Consider the following 20,859-nt stretch of genomic DNA (forward strand, 5'->3'; position numbering starts at 1 on the left):
CGGGTGTGCTGCTGTTGTTTCAATTTAGCTCGCGGGTTTTAAAACGTATACAGTAGGTCGAGAAAAATGTTATTCACATTGGTTGACTGACGTACCAACCAATAAATTCAGATAAATGTGTTTGGCATGACTCAATGTGCTGGAATGGGCGGTCCGATTGTATTTACAGACCTATAGCTTGCCATGTGACCGTGGACAAAGGATACTTTGCTCCATTGTCTGTGTCAATATTGAGCTGGTAAAAAATTGATCATATTGGCCACGTGCTTGGCCCTCACATGGCGCCACAGATTCAGGCTGTGGGTTATTGGCAAGGCTCTCATGTTATTGAGTGTTATTGTGCTACTAAACTGTTGCTACACCTTCACGTGCAAATCTACAGGTCAATGTGCTTCCCAAAAGTTGCTCCTGTGCACCGGCTTGCATTATTTAGCCACTTCTTTATACTCAAGCCCAAAACAAAGAAGAAAAAACAAAAAAATAAAATCAATATACCGTAAAATATATCCAATTCTCCATGAAAAAGAACAAATATTTTTCAAGGAACAAATAACAGCAAATCCAACAAATATTCTTGAGCATTTGTGTTACACACTAGTTCAAATTACACCATTTTGGGGGGTGGTTCTCTCTCATAAAAATGTAAAGTACGGCTTTCATTTCCATGACAACCAGCGGCAGAGTTCGGGCATGCGATGAAGCAAGCCTACTCAATGTTACCAACTTAGCAAAATATTGAGCAACTTTTCCGACACCTCGAGTGACTTTTTGTTTATTATTATTATTCATTTATTTTTAGAAAGCATTGAGCAACAAATCTAGCAACTTTTTACGGTGTTATTGGAGACTTCTGGATACTCTGCGATTCCTTTCAGAAAAGGAGTGTGTGTTTTCTTCTTCCGGATTGGCATCCTGCAGTGGCTGTGTATTGCGGGACTGACCGAAAACAAAACTCATGCCATCTGCGTGAAAGGCAGCAGTGTGTACCATTACACAGCCAGTCTCACACATAACGAAGAATGAATTAATCTATTTATTAAACATCAGTATTTATGTGGTGAGAAATGCCAGATAAGAAAACATTTTTGAATAGCAAACTCATCTTCAAGAATGTGTGTGAGTAGAATTTTAGAATGAAAATTGGTTAGAATAGCTGGTGAATGTGGCCCAATATTGTTTTAGTCTCTAATAAGACACTGTCTCCGCTATCTTAGTTGAAAAACAAATTCATGAAGAAGATCCCCAGGGATGCAGAAGCCTCCAACGTGTTGGTGGGAGAAGTGGATTTCCTCAACAAACCCTTTGTTGCCTTTGTTCGCCTGTCCCAAGCTACAACACTAGGAGGTCTGACTGAGGTGCCTGTGCCTACCAGGTGAAATGGCCTTTATTGTGTCAATGCACGTACCAAATCTTTCCCCCTGCAGATACCTCATATTTGTTTCATTACTACACAGATTCCTGTTCATTCTCTTGGGACCACAGGGAAAGGCCAAGTCATATAATGAGATAGGCCGAGCCATAGCAACGCTGATGGTCGATGATGTAAGTAGTTGGATTTTTAAAATGTTTTTGGCATGGAGTATGAAATATTTTAGCCCCTAAGCTTAAATGCTGTAATGTATTGACTACAACTGAAAATGATGCTAAGGCTCCGTTATGTGTAAAATGTTCCTTAACGCTCATCATCCACAGAAATAAATATTTAACCAATGTGGGAATGTTCATTATCCTAAAACACTGGTGAAGGATGTTTCATGAAGTGCACGATCATCTCTACCGTCTTGAGCGTGTTCAGCTCCAGGTTGTGTTGGCCGGACCAAAACCTCAGCCGCTCAACCTCCTGTCGATACGCAGACTGATGAGGCTGATGACATGTGGTGTCATCTGCAAACTTTGGGAGTCTGACAACCGGGTGGGTTGAGGTGCAGTCCTTCGTGTAGAAAGAGAAGAACAGCGGAGAGCGGACACATCCTTGGGGGACCCTGTTACTGATGGTGCGTGTGGATGTGGTGGTGTCCCCCAGCCTCACCTGCTGTGTCCTGCCTGTCAGGAAGCTGTAAATCCACTGGCAGATGGCAGGGGAGACATTTGAGCGGAGAAACTTGGAGGAGAGGAGTTTGGGGATGATGGTCTTGAACACAGAGCTGAAGTCCACCAACAGCATCCTCGCATAGGTCCCTGCGCCGTCAAGGTGTTCCAGGATGAAGTGCAGTCCCATGTTGACTACATCATCCACAGACCTGTTTGCTCTGTAGGCAAGCTGCAGGGGGTCCATCAGGGGTCCTGTGACGCTCTTGAGGTGGTCCAGCACGAGTAGTTCAAAGGTCTTTATGACCACAGATTTCAGGGTGACAGGTCTGTAGTCATTTAGTCCTGAAATTGCGGGTTTCCTGGGGACTGGGATGATGGTGGACTGTTTGAGGCAGGCAGTTCCAAAGATCTATTGAAATTCAGTGTGAAAACAGGAGCGAGCTGCTCCACGCAGACTTTTAAGCAGGAGGAGAACAAACTGTCCGGGCCTGCGGCTTTATTGATCCTTTGTTGTTTAAAGACACGTTTCACGTCCTGTTCGTGAATGGTCAATGCAGAAGGGGGAGTCAGATGTGTGATGGTGGTCGTCGTTGGTGCAGCTGGGTGTGTGGTGTGTGAATTTGTCCTTTTCAAGTCTGCAGTAGAAGGTATTCAAGTCATCAGCCGGTCCTTTTTTGTTGTCCGCTTGTAGTTGGTTATTGATTGTAATCCTTGCCAAACTGATGCAGAGTCGTTAGCAGCAAACTGGTTTTCCATAATTTCTCTTGGTAATGTTGATTTATTTTGTCCTCTGGTTTCTGGTCTGATTGTACAGGGCTCTGTCCCTACTTTGACAGGCGTCCTCTTTGGCCTGCCGAAGTTGGCGAAGTTTGGCAGTGAACCATGTTATTCAACATGCGAAATGTCTTTGCTGGTACACAAACGTCTTCACAGAAGCTGATGTAGGGTGTAACAGTGTCCGGTAAAGTTCCATCTTTGCTTCCTTGGTCCACTTCTTCACTTTTTTCACCACAAGCTTCGCACATTTAAGTTTGTGTCTGTATGTTGGTATTAAGTGAATTAAACAGTGATCAGACGACCCCAAAGCTGCATGGGGAATAGCACGGTTCGAGTCCTTCAGCGTGGTATGGCAGTGGTCTAGAATTTAGTTTTCCCTGGTGGGACAGACAATGTGCAGCTTGTATTTAGGGAGTTTGTGGTTGAGTTTAGCTTTATGAAACTCCCCAAGAATAATGAGGGGTGAATATGGGCGCCTTTTTTTTTTTTCAAGTTCGTTTAGTTGGTCAGCCAGCGTTTGCAGTGCAGCGTTTGTGTTGGCGGGGTGTAAATAAAGCAAACACACGTGGTGAGTAGAATGACTTACAGTTCAAAAACAGTCAGTCCAAGTCCAGCCTGCAGTGTGTATTGAGCTCCGTGACGTCGGTGTACCATTTTGCGTTGATTTTGAAGCATATTGCGCCACCTTTTGTTTTCCGCGATAGCTCCGTGTCACGGTCCGCTCGGTATAGTTGGAAGAACGGGCAGCAGTACAGCGTCGCCAGGAATGCATTCACAAAGCCAAGTCTCTGTTAAGCAGAGGGCGGCAGAGCGAGCAAAGTCTTTACTGGTCTTTGTGAGAAGATAAAGCTCGTCCATTTTGTTGGGTAGAGAGCATAGATTTGTAAGGTGAAATCCTCGCTGTCGCAGCCTGACCAGGACGCCAGCTCGCTTATCCCTATGCCGTCTACGCCTCCTTCATGCACCATCGAACGCAGCCGCTCCGCCGGTCAGTAGCGCTGAGAATAAAAACTTTGTTGATTTGTGAAAGTTGACAGAAAAAGGTCCAGAGGGTACTCCCCAGTGCTAAGCGAGTCATCCTTCATGTAAGTCGCGTAGTGTCAGCAAAGATGAATGAAAATGACAAAAACAAAGAAAATACTAGAGAGCGCGTCACCGAGGCGACCACCCGTGTAGGCACCATCTTGATACTTGATGCATTTTCCCTCCTGATCCCAGATGTAAGAATACAATATTACAATATTGTCTAATAATCAATCAATATGGAATGCAAAGCTTTTTCCACATTTTATGGGCCTTGTACAAATATCGCAATTCTCCCTGTTCCTTTGAATGAATGGAAATACAGTATTTGCATTAGAGACGTGTGTCTCAAGTCATTCCCAAATACATTTAAAAAAATGCTGGTGAGTTATTATGCATTGTATAGAAAACGTAAGGGAATGACGTTTAATACCCAGAAAACAAGTAAGGAAAATTTGGAAGTTGCAATCTACGCCAGCTATGTGAAACATATATTCAGATCTTTATCTAGAGTGAATACTTTAAATGTACCTAAATACTTTAACATAGAACAGTAGTCTCTAAGATTTGAGCATGATACATTGGCCAATTTTTAGGCTTACTCAGGCATCTTGTGAGAGCAATCATTCTTAGTGAATTGGAGTTCTTCATTGAAAATTATACTTGAAAATTTAAAAACAATGAGTTAAAAAGAGCTTCATTTAGCGTGCTAACTGCCAAATATTACCCATGCTTCAGACTTGAACGTGTAGTCCCATCACCTTGTAGTGATTACATTAATGGGGATCAATTCAAATGCAATCGTTTGAATTTTAAACAGTTTAAAGAGTGATTTGGATGGCATTAAAGATTAATGAGCCCACTAATGATTTTTACTGTTCATTCATTATCATTTACTTCAGAGTTAAGAAGAGTTAAGAGATTGAATTTGGCTGCAAAGTATTGCAACTGATTACACTTCACACAGCCATGTCTAATTTCCATGCATTGCCTATAGCCTACTGTATTTCATTTCATTCCAACTACATGCTGGTACATAAACAGAAGTAACAGTATTGCACATGAACACAGGAAGTTAAAGAAAAACAAAATCTAACTATGATGGAGGCTCAAATGACTTGGAAGCCATTTGATGCCATGCATTTTTGTTCTGCTTCTGCCATGATGTGCACTGCTTAACACATTTATCAGAACACTGTCTCGAGTTGTCTCACAGACAATTCAACATCATGGAGTTCTTTACTGTAGGAATAAGACATTTGACAGAAATCTGAGGCAGCTCATTGGCTTTCTCTTTTGAGAAGTTTTTTTTTCTGTTCAGGAATGCAAGTAAGTAACTATAATTTGACATCTTAATCAAGAACTAAGAAAGTGATTTTGTAAAACAGTAAAGCCTGTATACCCTAAGTGGGCCACAGGGGAGGATTATTATTTTTTTATTTGGTCTGTTTGAACCAACCTGTGCAAATATGGCTTTAGTTGTGAAATATATGTTTCATTAATTGTTCACTATATTAATTAAACCTACACTCAGTGTGGATTGCTTGTCAAACCCATCCGCTTTTCTTAAATTGAAGTGCAGAGAAAAATCCTTGGAAAAAAAGCTTAGACCAAGATCAAGTTGAGTTGTTTGTGCTGGTGGGGGGAAATCAATGAGCAGGCCACTGCTCTTGGGAAAATATGTCTGTCCTCAGACTGGTGATTTAAAATGTTAAAGGCCTCTCTGTGAGAGTCATGTTTGTTCTGTGTTGTGGTGATTAATCCCACAGTACAGACCTGTACTGTTGCCAGCTACCATTCACAAAGATAGAATGGACGATGAAAATGGACTAATTTTTGCTGTCGGTTACAGTCAGCCCTATCATTTCCTTTAATGACTGATGCTCCCCCATACTTGACTCACAGCCTCGGGCGCATTATTAGCTGGTGACTGGCAGGTGTTCTTGAATGAAATCCAGCTGGGTTCAAAATGTCAATATGGCTTGCACAATCTATGTTTAACAACCATATCCAGTATACTGATCGCCATAGCATGTGCCAAATGAAATATTAAAATCTCACTCTGTCTTCCTATCCTAGCTCTTCAGCGATGTAGCTTACAAAGCCAGAGATCGTGAGGACCTCATTGCAGGCATAGATGAGTTTTTGGATGAGGTGATTGTGCTCCCACCCGGGGAATGGGATCCCAAAATCCGTATTGAGCCACCCAAGAAAGTTCCCTCGGCAGACAAAAGGTTGGAGTTTTACCCTTCGCTGTGTTTTTAATGCACGTGAAGTGCTCAACACAATCACACATTTTAATGGATTAACCATTGTATCTCATTTTGACGCCAATCTTCAGGAAGTCAGTGTTCTCCTTAAATGAGTTGAGGCAGATGAATGGTACAGCAGGTGGAGGAGGAGGCCTGGTTGAGGATGAAATGCCAGCACAACATGAACTGGGAGAGGAACTGGCCTTCACTGGACGGTGAGTTCCCAAATCATAATTTTTAGGGGAAGAAAATGTGACTGTTCATTAATCTTTTTATGTTTTTGGGTTGCCCAAGGTGTCATATTTATTTGTGTACAATTACAATCCCCCAAAAGAAGCAAGCAATCCTCTTGGCATAAAAAGATGGGGTTTTTTTTTCTTTTAATTATCTGGCAGACCAACACAGCTTTGCCTCACAATTTGAAAGCAGGCGTATTGTATTATTTGAGCTTTGCCTGGAGCAGCAAAGCTAAATATGGTATTCAAATCCCGTATTTTTTTTATGAGGAAATATACAGTACAAGAACAAGAACAAAAAAACAATAAAATAACTATTTTTACAAAGATAATATTGCTTAATTGTAATTATCAGAGAGTTATTAACGCAACCATAAATGAATTGTGGGTTTAGTTTATTGTGGTGTAGATGTGCCCTCCACCACCTCACAACTATACTGAGAGTACAGTCATACAGTGGAACAGGGGTAAATCTAGGATGTGAACTTCAGGGGCTTTCAGCCACGAATCACCTTCTATTCGTCATGCAGCACTTTGCAATTAGTATGCAAACAAAAATAATTAGTAATGGAAAACCTTGGATAAAATCACTTTGAAATCACCCAAAATGCACACATATAGTCAATATTATAACCACTGCTATCCTAATATCAGTTAGGTACACATTACAATGTCTTTCTAAATCAACTGTTAATCAATTAGTCAGGTTTTTTAAATATTTCAGAAGGAATAGTCACACATTTTACAGAATATAATACATCTGTTTTAGGCTGGTTAGTTAATAAAGGCTTCAGTCCACTGACTCTTTTGACCATGCCAGTGGAACCGCTCATGCGCTGCCCATGCAAGTCAAACAATTTAGAGAAAAGAAGTCAGATGGACACAACAGATATAAATGGTAATGTGTGTTTTTTGATCCCTATTCTCCACCACTGATTTGTGTCATCAAATGAACATTTTAAGGGAACATATTATGGAAAATCTGCTTAACTCCATTAAATACAGACCGGCACGGTGGACGACTGGTTAGCACATCTGCCTCATAGTTCTGGGGACTGGGGTTCAAATCCCGGCCCCGCCTGTGTGGCGTTTGCATGTTCTCCCCGTGCCCGGGTGGGTTTTCTCCAGGAACTCCGGTTTCCTCCCATGCATGCAAACATGCATGGTAGGTTGATTGACGACTCTAAATTGCCCGTAGGTGTGAATGTGAGTGCGAATGGTTGTTTGTTTATATGTGCCCTGCGATTGGCTGGCGACCGGTTCAGGGTGTACCCCACCTCCTGCCTGAAGATAGCTCCAGCACGCCTGCAACCCTCGTGAGGATAAGGGGTACAGAAAATGGATGGATGAATGGATGATTCATTAAAATGTTTGTATACATATACATACAGTACATCTTTTGCGGTTGTACCTTATTCTGCCACTGTGCTTTGATTTAAAGAGGAAAAAATTATGGAAGATGGATTGCATGCAGATAGGACCAGTTCACTACACAATTCGTAATCTGCATCACTAACAGTTTTGTCTATGTAATAGCTTCTGTGGTGGATTGTACCTGGACATAAAGCGTAAATTGCCATGGCTGCCCAGTGATTTCTACGAGGGTTTCCACATTCAGTCCATCTCTGCTGTGCTCTTCATCTACTTGGGCTGCATCACCAATGCAATTACCTTTGGTGGCCTTCTGGGAGATGCCACAGACAATTACCAGGTAAAACAGTGCACATGTCCTACTTACAATAAGCAACACATTCATTTCTCTCTTTTTTTTATTTGTGCTGTGCGTATACATTCATGGATTGGCTTGTGTGTACAATTGTAAACGATTGCTTGTTGTTTTTGACACTTTGCAGATTTGAAGTTAGTAATTTGTTGAATGACTCGCGATTGGTTAATAATAACACAAGAAAGTGGAAAAAAAAGCTTTGATATGTTAAGACTTAAATAAAAATATAGCACATCTTCATATTTGTTTTTACATTTCGGAAATGATTATCACTCATTATATCGGACAATTTTGAGGAAACAATCTTTTGCAACATTTTAAGGAACCCTACTTCTCAACATAAATTTAGACTGGTACATTTATTATAAAAGATACCCATTCACTAAATAGAAATTCTCTTTAACTCAAAATATCACCAGTGTATGAATCATCACAAAAGTGCCACATACCAATTGATTGTACAAGATCAATCCTATAAGTGGGTGCCATGGTATTGTGTGCTTTGGGAGTTTAGTTTCACTTAATCTTGTATTTCCTGTTTATCCTTTTAACTATCAAATAAAGGCTAACACATAGTCATCCTCATCCTACAATGTTATCTGTGTCTGTCGCTCTCGCCCTCAACAGGGTGTAATGGAAAGTTTCCTTGGTACAGCTCTGGCGGGCACTGTGTTCTGTCTGCTCGGGGGTCAGCCTCTCATCATTCTCAGCTCAACTGGACCCATCCTCATCTTTGAAAAGCTCCTGTTTGAATTCAGCAAGTGAGCCTCTTTACCAACTAATGACAATGCAGTAGACTTGAATTATGGGGTTTATGTGGTGTAGCATCCTGTACACAGCCTTTTTTTAACACAGTTCAGAGAATAATTGGAATCTGATAATTCACGTGAATAATCACTCATACAGGAATTAAAATAAATTCTGTGCATGTAGATTCAGTAGGCCTAGGGATCTCCAGGTGATCTATGAAAAAGGCAAAACCCCTGAATGATTTTGTATTTAATCTCCCTGTACAGAGAAATCCCATTTTGATGGCAATGACTTGCCATGTTGCCAAATATAGCAATAGTAAAATTGCATGACTCAACTTTTAAACTTGTTGTATCAAAAACTGTAAAGCTTTACCCCTTAATTTACTATACTTTTTTTTAGAATTTGAATATAAATACAGAGGCCAATAGTGAATTTCAAATCTGAAGAAATTAGTTTTAGGAAAAGGCACACTAACAAAAGAAGATAAAAATAATAAGGAAAATAAAAATAATCATTGTATGGTGATGGATGGTGTTTTGTTTGATGATGTGTCAATGCGCCTCAAAAATGCTTTTATTGTCGGGTGGCGCTCGCTTTTTTTCCACAATCTGGGCTCTTAGTGTGCTTTCCCTTCATCACATAGGTCATTCCCATCTAAAATATCTTCTCCAAATACAGCATCCATTTGTATTGCTATGTGGATGACACGCACCTCTACCTCTCCAGCAAATGCAATTCTTTCCCGCTGACTTAAAAAAACTTCCCCAGTCTTAAAACAGGTCCCCTTTTTTCTAATGTCAATAGTGAGGAGTCACCCCAGGAATGTACGTGAGATGAATGAAGATGGTTAAGAGGCCCCAATCAGCTACAAGGAGGAGATCTTTTTTTGGGGTTATGTTGCGTAGTTCAATTTCAATACAATGAAGCAGCCACAAACCTGACTGGAACCTTTCATAGAGATTGTTGCAGATTAGATGGACAATATAGCTAAGAAGCAACAGTTTTCTCAAGAATCAAAGACTCTTTTGACAGGATTGGAAGTTTGGAAATATGTGGGGAATATTGGGGTTACTGGGATCAGCACAAGGTTTCCTGGATATTGGAGTGACAGCAGCTGTTCGCAGATGAGGGAACAATGGCTTTGACAAAAACATTTGGAAGGGGTCTGAAATTACAGTGTAATTCTTTGGATTTTCTTATTAATTCTGCGATATAACTGACAGTGGGTAAAAGAAACGCTAACCCCAAATATGGAAGTTGTTCCAGTAGACTTTTCTGACATTTTAATTTTTTTTTTGGCTTTCTAGCAGAAAACTGAAGGTTTTGTGCTAACACTGACTGATATTATAAAAAAAATTGTCAAGTCAATAGTGCGCATTATACATAGGTATAGGGGGAAATGAAAAAGACTTTCAGATTTTATAAATGTATGCCGCCATCTAGAGCTTATGAAAACGCTGTACACTTTCATTCCAATATGCCACCGCCCCCTAGAGGGTATGAAAAAGTTGTACACTTTCGTTCTAGTATGCCACCTAGAGGTTATGAAAAAGGTGTCGCCTACACTTTCATTCCAATATGCCGGGGATACATATGACTGCATATATGTACAATTGTGCTCATAAGTTGACAGGCAGAATTTGTGAAATTTTTTTATCATTTTTTTTTTTTAAATACTACTGATGACAGAACAACAACCATCATTAATTTCTTAATGGTTATGTTTTGTTTAGTGATAATGCTTTTCTGAAATGCTTGACAGTTTAATTTGAATCCCATTAAAATAAAATTAAATGTGTTTCGCCTTCATGTTTTCTTGAAAGAATTGTACACATCTTACAAATTCTAACTGGGTAATCAAACATATTAGGACAACTGTGTGTTTTCTCATTTACTAAATGAAAGTAGGGCTGTGAATTTCAAAATAAGAGCAGGTAAATAAAAATAAAGTATTGTGTTTAGGACGACTGGTTAGAGCTTCTGCCTCACAGTTCTGAGGACCTCGGTCAATCCCCGGCCCCGCCTGTGTGAAGTTTGGATGTTCTCCCCGTGCCTGTGTGGGTTTTCTTCAGGCACTATGGTTTCCTCCCACATCCCAAAAACATGCATGGTAGGTTAATTGAAGACTCTAAATTGCCCATAGGTGTGAATGTGAGTGCGGATGGTTGTTTGTTTGTATGTGCCCTGCGATTGGCTGGCAACCAGTTCAGGGTGTACCCCGCCTCCTGGCCGAAGATAGCTGGGATAGGCTCCAGCACTCCCACGACCCTTGTGAGGATAAGTGGCTCAGAAAATGGATGGATGGATTCTGTTTAAATAAAGTGCTTAACTTCAGAATAATTCTATGAAAAAACTAACAAAATACAGACAATACTTTGTTTTGATCATATTGGTAGAAGCAAAATCATGCATTGTAAAAATGCATTATACATAAGTTGAAGGGTTTTTCCAGCATTTTGAGAAGAACTTTGGGGGTGCGTATTATACATGGGTGCGCATTATACAAGAGAAATTATGGTAATATGTGGATTTAGCTTGCATGATACAGCCCCCTGTAATGTAAATATAAAACTGTGGTTGCGATAGAAGTTATAATGTATGGTGAGACCCGTCTTCTTGTAGAGATTGTTCATTTGGTGTTCTTTGGCATTACTCTATATGGCGGCAGGAGTGAACAAAACTAAATAGCAAGTAAAACAACCAATGTGTTTTTCAGCGGGGCCAGGTTGTTTATAAGGTTGTGGAGACTGCTGTTGTAGGGGAAGATCAGTTCATGGATAAATTATAGTGGAGAGGCAGTTAATACATGTGGACATAGTGTCCAAATTAAAATTGCAAAATGGCATAATACGTGCAGCTGCAATTGCCTGGCGACCAGTCCAGACTGTCCCGCCTCTTGCCCAACGTCAGCCAGGATAGACTCCAGCTCACCCGTAATGTGGCATAGAAAATGAATGGACAATAAGTGTGTTCGTTTTGGAGCATTGGGATATTATCTGCCTCCAACCAGAAATACAACCAGAGGAACAGACAAGTCCAAAATAAGCCATTTTTAAAGAGTACAAAAGTAAATGCCTTTATTTAAATATAGTGATCCACAAGGTTTTCACTTTTGTTTGAGAATTTTATTTCTATTTTTGTCCCTCCAGCAAAAGACTCAAAATATTATGGTTCCTTTTTATTATGTAATACTCCTCGACGGAACGGTGAACAACTGGTTAGCACATCTGCCTCACAGTTCTGGGGACCGGGGTTCAAATCCCGGCCCCGCCTGTGTGGAATTTGCATGTTCTCCCCGTGCCTAGGTGAGTTTTCTCCAGGCACTCCGGTTTCCTCCCACATCCTAAAAACATGCGTGGTAGGTTGATTGAAGACTCTAAATTGCCTGTAGGTGTGAATGTGAGTGCGAATGGTTGTTTGTTTCTATGTGACCTGCGATTGGCTGGCGACCGGTTCAGGGTGTAACCCGCCTCTCGCCCGAAGATAACTGGGATAGGCTCCAGCAGCCCGTGACCCTAGTGAGGATAAGCAGTAAAGAAAATAGATGGATGAATCCTCCTCGAACCAGGAATTACTAACAAATCCCTTTTGTTACGGTTCAACTTTGGCGCTGTACTAGAAAAAAATATATGTATAACAAATAATGATTGAGAAATTTAATTAAAAAATTGTGAAACAGAAATACTTGCTATGCATTCAGATCAACAACAAACTTAAAGCAAGAAAAATATGGCCCATTGTCCTTTTTTAAAATGATTTTCATTGAACTGTTTAGGATATCATTTCTTAGGTGTTAATGAGGTAGATTTGTCCTTGAGGGGCTTTAGGGCATTGAACACGTGATATGTTGGAGCTTGACTCATTTCATCCATTCATTCACCATGCTTCCTTGATTTCTCCTTCCTGAAGGAATAACAACATTGATTACATGGAGCTCCGCCTGTGGATAGGTATCCACTCGTGCTTGCAGTGTTTCATCCTGGTGGCAACTGACGCCAGTTACATTATCAAGTACATGACACGTTTCACTGAAGAGGGCTTCTCCAGTCTCATTTCCTTCATCTTCATCTCTGATGCGATCAAGAAGATGGTGGGCTCCTTCAAATACTACCCTATCAACACCAACTTCAAGCCGGACTACGTCACTGCTTACAAGTGCGAGTGCTTGGCCCCAGACCTGAGTGAGTTTATCCCTTCTTTCAGGGACAAGTAGACTGATCATACGGTTGGTATATGAAGTGTAGCTTCAAGATTACAGAAGACAATGAAGCTACTAATGTGCAGTCATCACAGTGGCAACTTTTAATGCAATTATTCATGGTAAGCACACACACTTTTGTTTTATTTAAAAACGTTGTAGCGGTACAGCTGAAAATAGATTTTTGCATAACTGCATTTAATGACAATCAACAATTCAAACAAACAAAAACATTCCTTCTCCTGCAGGTCCAGGAAAAGGTTTTACAACATTAAGGGAAGCCTAAAGGCCCAAGACTGAAAGGGGCCCAAGAAAATAGTAGAATAATTTGAGCCATCGAAGTGGTGGGGGCCCAAATCCCTGGCAGCACTGCCACATTTACCATGCTTCCTTGGACATAGAATCCAGCTCAATAGAGTTCCATGGAAACAGCTGCATTAGTAGAATCTGTTAGTGTGCAACTTTGTGAGACATACGAGTTGACGATGTGTGTCAGAGAGGTCCCAGGTTTGGTGTCACAAAAATTTGAAATCCAAACTTCAAACTACAACTTTTCCCTGGGAGCCAATTCCCCCCCCCCCCCCCCCCACCCCCCTCAGAGATTGTTGTATGTAGTACATAAAAAAAAAAAAAAGAATGAGTGTGTGTAATGCATTAAAAGACCTTGGGGGCAGGCAGAGGGGACGAGCAAAGCATCTAGACCAGTAAACAGCACTGATGTAATGAATCCCGCATCCTCGCGACTCCACACCAGTCCCCCAAGAAACCCTGAGTATGTGTGTGTGCCCGGATGTGACTAGTGAAAAAACATTTACAGTGAATGGTGTGAGTGTGTGCTAAGTGAGCGATTTAGGAGGCATGGCTCCTGCATCCGGCGGGACAACCACAGGAAGAGAGGACCGCCACAGCGAGCCCCGCAGTAATGCCCCCTGGAACCCCACACCCCCATCTCAGCCAGCACCCGCTGGGAGTCCTGGAACCTTTCTGGCACATCTCATATTGATGAAACACAGATTGACTGTAAAACTTGCATTAATTTCTACAGACATTGATTTCTGTAACTGATTTGTCTCTTGTTTGTCTTTGGCATGCTTAAACAATTTGGCTGCTATCTCTTACAAGTGAGTGCTCCTTTTTATTGGACGGCATGCCCCGCAGACTGCATTCTGCTGCATTCTCATTATGATGTTGTACATTTATTTTCTATTCCCTTCTGTTTCCCTCCTCATCTACTCTTTATGTCTCATTAAACCCTCGGCCTCAACCTGTCCTCTCCAACTCACAAACAGTGGCTGCAATGATCTTCAATGGTTTAGTTCCAATGCCAGATAACAGCTCTAGTGTCTCTGGGGTAAGTGCTTATTTTCACTGTGTTTTCCCATTACTTTTTTGGATCCATTCATTTCCAGTTGAAAGAGTGCCAGTTATCGATATCTTGTTTTTCCTGATGTGTACTCTGTCATCATGATTGAAAGTTATTTTCTTTCCTTTTATCACCATCCATCCTATCATCCTAACACTCCCTCTGTCTTGCGTGGACTACAATGTCACATCTGTGCTGGCAAATGTTGCTGTTTGCATGGAAATAAAAAAAAAAACACACATATTTTCATTCAAGCACCTTCCTTTTTTTCACCCTGTCTTTATCTCTGCACTACTGCTGCCCAACCAACCTCAGTTGAATGTGACAGCTCTGGACTGGAGCCAGCTGAGTAAGAAGGAGTGTTTGAAGTACGGGGGCTCTTTGGTGGGGAATTCCTGCAAGTATGTCCCAGATCTGGCACTTATGTCCTTCATCCTCTTCTTTGGAACATACTCCATGACGGTCACCCTGAAGAAGTTCAAGTTCAGTCGTTACTTTCCCACCAAGGTGACTAAGTGACCCAATGATAGCTGTATATCTGTATTGTAGTCCACCCCCGGCCCCCTCCCCCTTATGACAAACTGCTTCAGTTCTCTCAGAGTTGAAGGTGCCTTCTTCAGACTGCATGTTTCATCTCCTGCATGTTTCAGGTATTAAACAGGATTTAGGTCAAGGCTCATAGAGGGACAACTCTGAATAGACCAATGTTTTGTTCTTTGCCATTCCTTGGTGTTTGCTTGTTTTGGGTTGTTATCCCGTTGGAAGACGCATAACCTGTTGCTGAGATGAAGCTTTCTGATGCTGGGCAGCACATTTCGCTCTAGAATGCCTTGATTGTCTTGAGGTTTTATTGTACCCTCCACAGATTCAAGATCCTCTTCGCCGGACCTAGCAAAGCAGCCCCAGAATTTGACCAAGCCTCTTCCATGTTTCACAATACAGTGTTATTTTCTTTGTAGAAACGGCACAGTCAAATGGTCACTGAAATAAGTAAAAACTGATGAGAATGGACTTTCCCGAAATGGAAATTGAGAGGCACAAAATTTCTGGGAGGTTGTCCTTTGGACAAATGAGACAAAGGAGCTTTCTGAGACTTCACATCACCTCCACGTTCAACAACTCAAAAATGAAGCATACAACGAAAAGAATTACAGTTGTAGAAGTACCTACTTTGAATTAGGATGTAGGCTTGCTTATGTTTTGTAGCTGTATTGCTGCATCTGACACTGAGTGTCTTTGAAATTTCAAGGCTATCACAGCATTCTAGAGCAAAATAAGTTGCCCAATTTTAGAATGCTTGGTCTCATTTGCAGAATACCTGGATGGGTCTTCCAACATGATCCAAAGGAAAGAATCAAAACACACAGCAAAAAACATCGAAGAATGGCTAAGAGCAAATCATCGAACTATTCTGAAGTGGTCTTTGATGAGCCCTGATCTAAACCCCATTGAATATGTGTGGAAGAAGCTGAAACAAGCAGTCTTGAGAGTGCACCCTTCAAACCTGAGCGTTACAGAAATTATTTGATGTTATTGCCTCAAAAGATTATCCATCCATCCATTTTCTGAGCCGCTACTCCTCACTAGGGTCGCGGGCGTGCTGGAGCCTATCCAAGCTATCATTGGGCAGGAGGCGGGGTACACCCTGAACTGGTCGCCAGCCAATCGCAGGGCACATACAAACAAACAACCAGTCGCACTCACATTCACACCTACGGGCAATTTAGAGTCGTCAATTAACCTACCGTGCATGTTTTGGGGATGTGGGAGGAAACCGGAGTGCCTGGAGAAAACCCACTCAAGCACGGGGAGAACATGCAAACTCCACACAGGCGGGGCCGGGGATTGAACCCCGGACCTCAGAACTGTGAGGCAGACGCTCTAACCAGTCCTCCACTGTGCCGCTCAAAAGATTACGCAAGTCAATAATTTGCCATTTTTGTTTTTGAAAATAATTTTGTTAGACCACAAAAAAGGTTGAGTGTAAAGAGATAAACAACGCATAAATAACAGTCATAGCCGTTATTGCTACTTTGTCTGTTTTAAAATTAAACATTAAACATTAAGCAAACTTTGCTATAAGAACACATACTGTATCTATTTGATTAATGACAGTTGTTTGTGGTGTTTTTTTTAACTACACTGTTGTAAACAAAATTTGTATTGCTCCTGAAATAAAGTGAAACACATGGTTGTTATTGGACAGCGGTGGTATATTTAGTATACAACTCACAATAATGTAGAATAAATTTGAGCCCTTTAAAACAGTCCCATCAGGGTGAGAAGACAACATTTGGTATTTTTATAAAACACAGTCTGCTGAAAAGTATCAAATGTTTTTATCCTTTCTCTGCGGCGTTTTAGCTCCACAGTCCGCCAATCAGCCACTCAGACAAACCTAAAAGGCATATTGCCAAAATCAATCGTCATGAAAGTATGTTAGGACGTGTGAGGGAACCAGTTTCTAGATTACGCCTTGCTTGGAAAACATGCTCAGCTTGACAATTTGTAATGTCCCCTGTACTGCATCACAGTGCATTATGACCACGTGAAGAAGCAAAGCTAAGCAACCTTTGAACATCATCAACCCACACTGCACACTGCACTGCCAGCAAAATCACATTGCTGATGTCTGTGACTAATTATCTGGAAAACAGTCTTAAAATATGTCGGGAAAAAAAATCGTCTTTCCACTTTAAATGTTCAAATAAGGAAATTTCTAATGTTTTAGTGGCTATCGGTTAATAGTTTCCAGAGGTTTATTGTCATACACATAGCAGAAATGCAGTGGTTACACTGAGAAATTAAACTCTTACCTCACTATTGCCTTCATACAGCATAGGACAGAATTAAAAAATATAAATACAATTAAATTCAAAATAAACTCTAGGCAGGCGGCACGGTGGCCGACTGGTTAGAGCGTCAGCCTCACAGTTCTGAGGTGCGGGGTTCAATCCCCGTCCCCGCCTGTGTGGAGTTTGCATGTTCTCCCCGTGCCTGCGTGGGTTTTCTCCGGGCACTCCGGTTTCCTCCCACATCCCAAAAACATGCATTAATTGGAGACTCTAAATTGCCCGTAGGCATGACTGTGAGTGCGAATGGTTGTTTGTTTCGATGTGCCCTGCGATTGGCTGGCAACCAGTTCAGGGTGTACCCCGCCTCCTGCCCGATGACAGCTGGGATAGGTTCCAGCACGCCCGCGACCCTAGTGAGGAGAAGCGGCTCAGAAAATGGATGGAACTCTAGACAATAATAAAAATGCATCTGAGCAAATTAGTAGAAGTATTGTATTACTATTAATAGTGTAGATGAATGCGAATTTGTAGCTCAGCAATACTGCCACAGTGGTAAGATATTCAGAATGTGCAAAGATTGTTTACAATGTAAAAGTACATGTAAAATAAATAGTTCTATGCAAGATTAGGCTCTGAGAGGACGATGTGTTTCAACCACAATATATCATAATAAAGCTAAACTCTATAAATCAAAACAGTTTGGACAACACTGCTAATGTTACCCACCAATCAGTCACATTTAATGAATAATTTTATTTGGTAATTGTTTGACACCAAATGTGCTAGTATTTGACTGTTTGACTGTTTGACTCAACCTGATTCCCATGTTTTCTGTCTGACCTTGTCAAAGTGTTCAGTTGTTAATTGTATATTTGAACTGTTTGGTCATATTGTTGTTGGTTTTTTTCTATCTCTTTTTCCAGCTGAGGAAACTTATCAGTGACTTTTCTATCTTTATGTCAATCATGACGTTTGTGGGCCTTGACATGCTGATGGGCCTCAAAACCCCCAAGTTAATTGTACCAACAGAATTCAAGGTACAGCCTATATATTTTCCTGCCAAAAATGCTGGTTGTAACAGGTTGCATAGATTACTGCAAAATGATCAAGAAAATTTGTAATCATGGTGTGAGGTTTTTTTTTTCAGCTTGATTTGATAATGTGATTGAGTCAGTCAAAATTGGCCTTTTCAAACCATTAAGATCTGATTTTGCGTGTAAGCTTCAATCTCGCATAGGGTGCTAATCATTTTCCAAACAGGTGGGAAATTAAATGATTGATTACCACACTGTAATGATGCAGTTACTCGGCATATTGCATCTCATCTTATAACAACTCACTGTGAAAATATGTCACATTATGCCAAAAATAGCCACAAGGAAGGATGCAAAGGTCACATGTATGCAACAACGTCTTTCTGCTGATTGCTTTGCATTTAAATACGCTCTTTTCACTGCTTGTCGATTCATGGTATAACATATTCTACAACATATATGTCAAACTCAGGCCCGGGGTCCAAATTTGGCCCACGATGTAATTATATTTGGCCTGCAAGACCATATCAAATGTGTATTAGAGCTGGCCCGCCAGTATATAGCCCATGCGCCACTAATATTACAAATCCCAGAATGCTTTGCTAGCGTGTTGGCCCATCAGTCTAGACCGGCGAGCGCCCCTTCCCTTTCTGTTCCTGTCGTTAGCGACTATGCTACCAGTCTCCTCGGGCAAATTTACACTACCCATTCCCAAAAATGGCCATACGAAAGATGGAAAACAGTTAACTTCCAAGACAGGTGGGAGGCAGATTGTCTGTTCACTAAAGTAAAAGACACGTCGTGTGCGGAGCAACATGGCTGTAACAAAGAATATAACATAATTGAATTCATGTTTTGTTTTTTTTTTATGCCCTTTATCAACTCCTAGGCAGGGACTGTTAATAGTTTGAAGTTTGGCTTTTTATTGAAGGACATTCAAAAGAAAGGTAGTTGGAGATAGATAAATAGAAGATAGAAAGACAGAAGAATTCATGTTATCTATTTAAATACAAAACAACAAACAAATACCAAATTTGATTTCTCATGTGTTTATAATATTAAAGTTTGTTTATTCCAGTTTCCGTGTTTAAGCAAAATTTAAGTTTGTTGTCATATGTCTCTACATTTCTGCAGAGAAGGGAAACGTGCACATTGCAATGATTTTTCATTAAATATTGAGTTTATAATATTGAGAATTTTTATTTTGGCCCACCGTGAATTGGAGTTTGATACCCCTGTTCTACAACATACTGCTGTCAGGCGAAGCTTTCATACAACTCTGCCATTGTTGGATGGGTGAAACTAACTGTGAGCCTGTTCCCAGCAAGACAAATTATAGTAATACACAAACACATTGAATTGCTTCATTGTGCCATCAAGTGATACCCCCTTGGTTGTGTTCATTTGAATCCATCATGAAAATGGGCTACCACTTCAAAAACAATGGAGGGTAAAGAATGGACAAGCAATTTCTGCATGTAAATACTAGCATAACAACAGAAAATGAGAATTTTCAAAAAGCTGATCTGGCTTCCAATTACTGTAAACACATTTCTTGACTGGATCATTGAGTATTTAATGACAAGATTGAGACTTATGGTGCAAATGAAGATTTTTCTCGTCTCTTCTTAGCCTACTCGGCCAGATCGTGGCTGGCTGGTTTTGCCGTTTGAAAAGAACCCCTGGTGGGTTTATCTGGGCAGTTTTGTCCCTGCCCTCCTTGTCACCATCCTCATCTTCATGGACCAGCAAATCAGTGCTGTCATTGTCAACCGCAAGGAAAACAAGCTGAAGGTTGGTGTACTTCTGATAGAATAGAGTACTTTCTCTATTCTACTTTAGAGTAGAATAGAGTAATTTCCTGATTAAAACACAGTTGGAGATAGAACTAGCTCAGTCCAAAAATAATTCGATTTTTGATTGCCGGAGAAGGGTGGTGTTGAATCACAATACAGAACAAAAACTATGCAAAAATTGTGACTTTTTTGGTTGTAGAAATGCTTCCTAAGTACCACCGCGATATCCTTGAGCAAGAACCATAAACCTCCCAAACTCCCGAGGGGTTCAACTCCTGAGCTGCTGTCATGCATAAACAAATCAAATTAACTACAGTAGATTGAAAATTGGATTTCTATGCAGGATTCAAAAAAAGTACTTTTTAAAGTAAAAAATAAAAACAATAAAATAATGTTAAATGTTACTACATATTTTGTATCTACCTGTCTTCTATATGTTGTATCCTCCACTGACATTTCAGATATTCTTACTGTATACTGGTACTGCGTAACCAATTTAACCAAGCCAATTTTTGTCTTTTCACAATGGAGATTTCACATTGTTGTTTATTCTAGTTTCAGTACATGAAAAGTACCACATGAAGAATACTGCAAAAGAATGAAGAACAATAGCTTACTGTTAACCATGATCCTGTGCCTGGTGTCCTGGCAGAAAGGTTGCGGCTATCATTTGGATCTATTCTGGGTGGGTGTCCTGATGGCCACTTGTTCCTTCTTGGGTCTGCCCTGGTATGTAGCTGCCACCGTCATCTCCATCGCACACATAGACTCTCTGAAGATGGAAAGCGAATCCAGTGCGCCCGGAGAGCAGCCACAGTTCCTCGGAGTCAGGTCAGCAATAGCAATAAAAAGACAATTGCATGTACTGTATGGAT

At 40.8% G+C, this 20,859-nt stretch overlaps 1 protein-coding gene across 4 annotated transcripts in view; it reads left to right on the plus strand.

The window, feature by feature from the left end:
* slc4a5a (solute carrier family 4 member 5a) overlaps positions 1-20,859 on the plus strand; it is a 57,544-nt gene that overhangs the window by 29,755 nt on the left and 6,930 nt on the right. For 2 of the 4 annotated variants that reach the window (XM_061766719.1, XM_061766722.1), the window contains exons 9-20: positions 1,215-1,372; positions 1,455-1,542; positions 5,911-6,065; positions 6,173-6,298; positions 7,856-8,030; positions 8,673-8,806; positions 12,708-12,979; positions 14,286-14,347; positions 14,675-14,866; positions 18,078-18,191; positions 19,821-19,982; positions 20,637-20,815. In XM_061766719.1, the coding sequence (XP_061622703.1) occupies positions 1,215-1,372; positions 1,455-1,542; positions 5,911-6,065; positions 6,173-6,298; positions 7,856-8,030; positions 8,673-8,806; positions 12,708-12,979; positions 14,286-14,347; positions 14,675-14,866; positions 18,078-18,191; positions 19,821-19,982; positions 20,637-20,815 (1,817 nt within the window). The remainder of the gene's footprint in view (positions 1-1,214; positions 1,373-1,454; positions 1,543-5,910; positions 6,066-6,172; positions 6,299-7,855; positions 8,031-8,672; positions 8,807-12,707; positions 12,980-14,285; positions 14,348-14,674; positions 14,867-18,077; positions 18,192-19,820; positions 19,983-20,636; positions 20,816-20,859) is intronic. The other 2 variants (XM_061766720.1, XM_061766721.1) reach the window with 1 other exon arrangement.

Source organism: Phyllopteryx taeniolatus, chromosome 3 (assembly GCF_024500385.1).
Source record: "Phyllopteryx taeniolatus isolate TA_2022b chromosome 3, UOR_Ptae_1.2, whole genome shotgun sequence".
Lineage (NCBI taxonomy): Eukaryota > Metazoa > Chordata > Actinopteri > Syngnathiformes > Syngnathidae > Phyllopteryx > Phyllopteryx taeniolatus.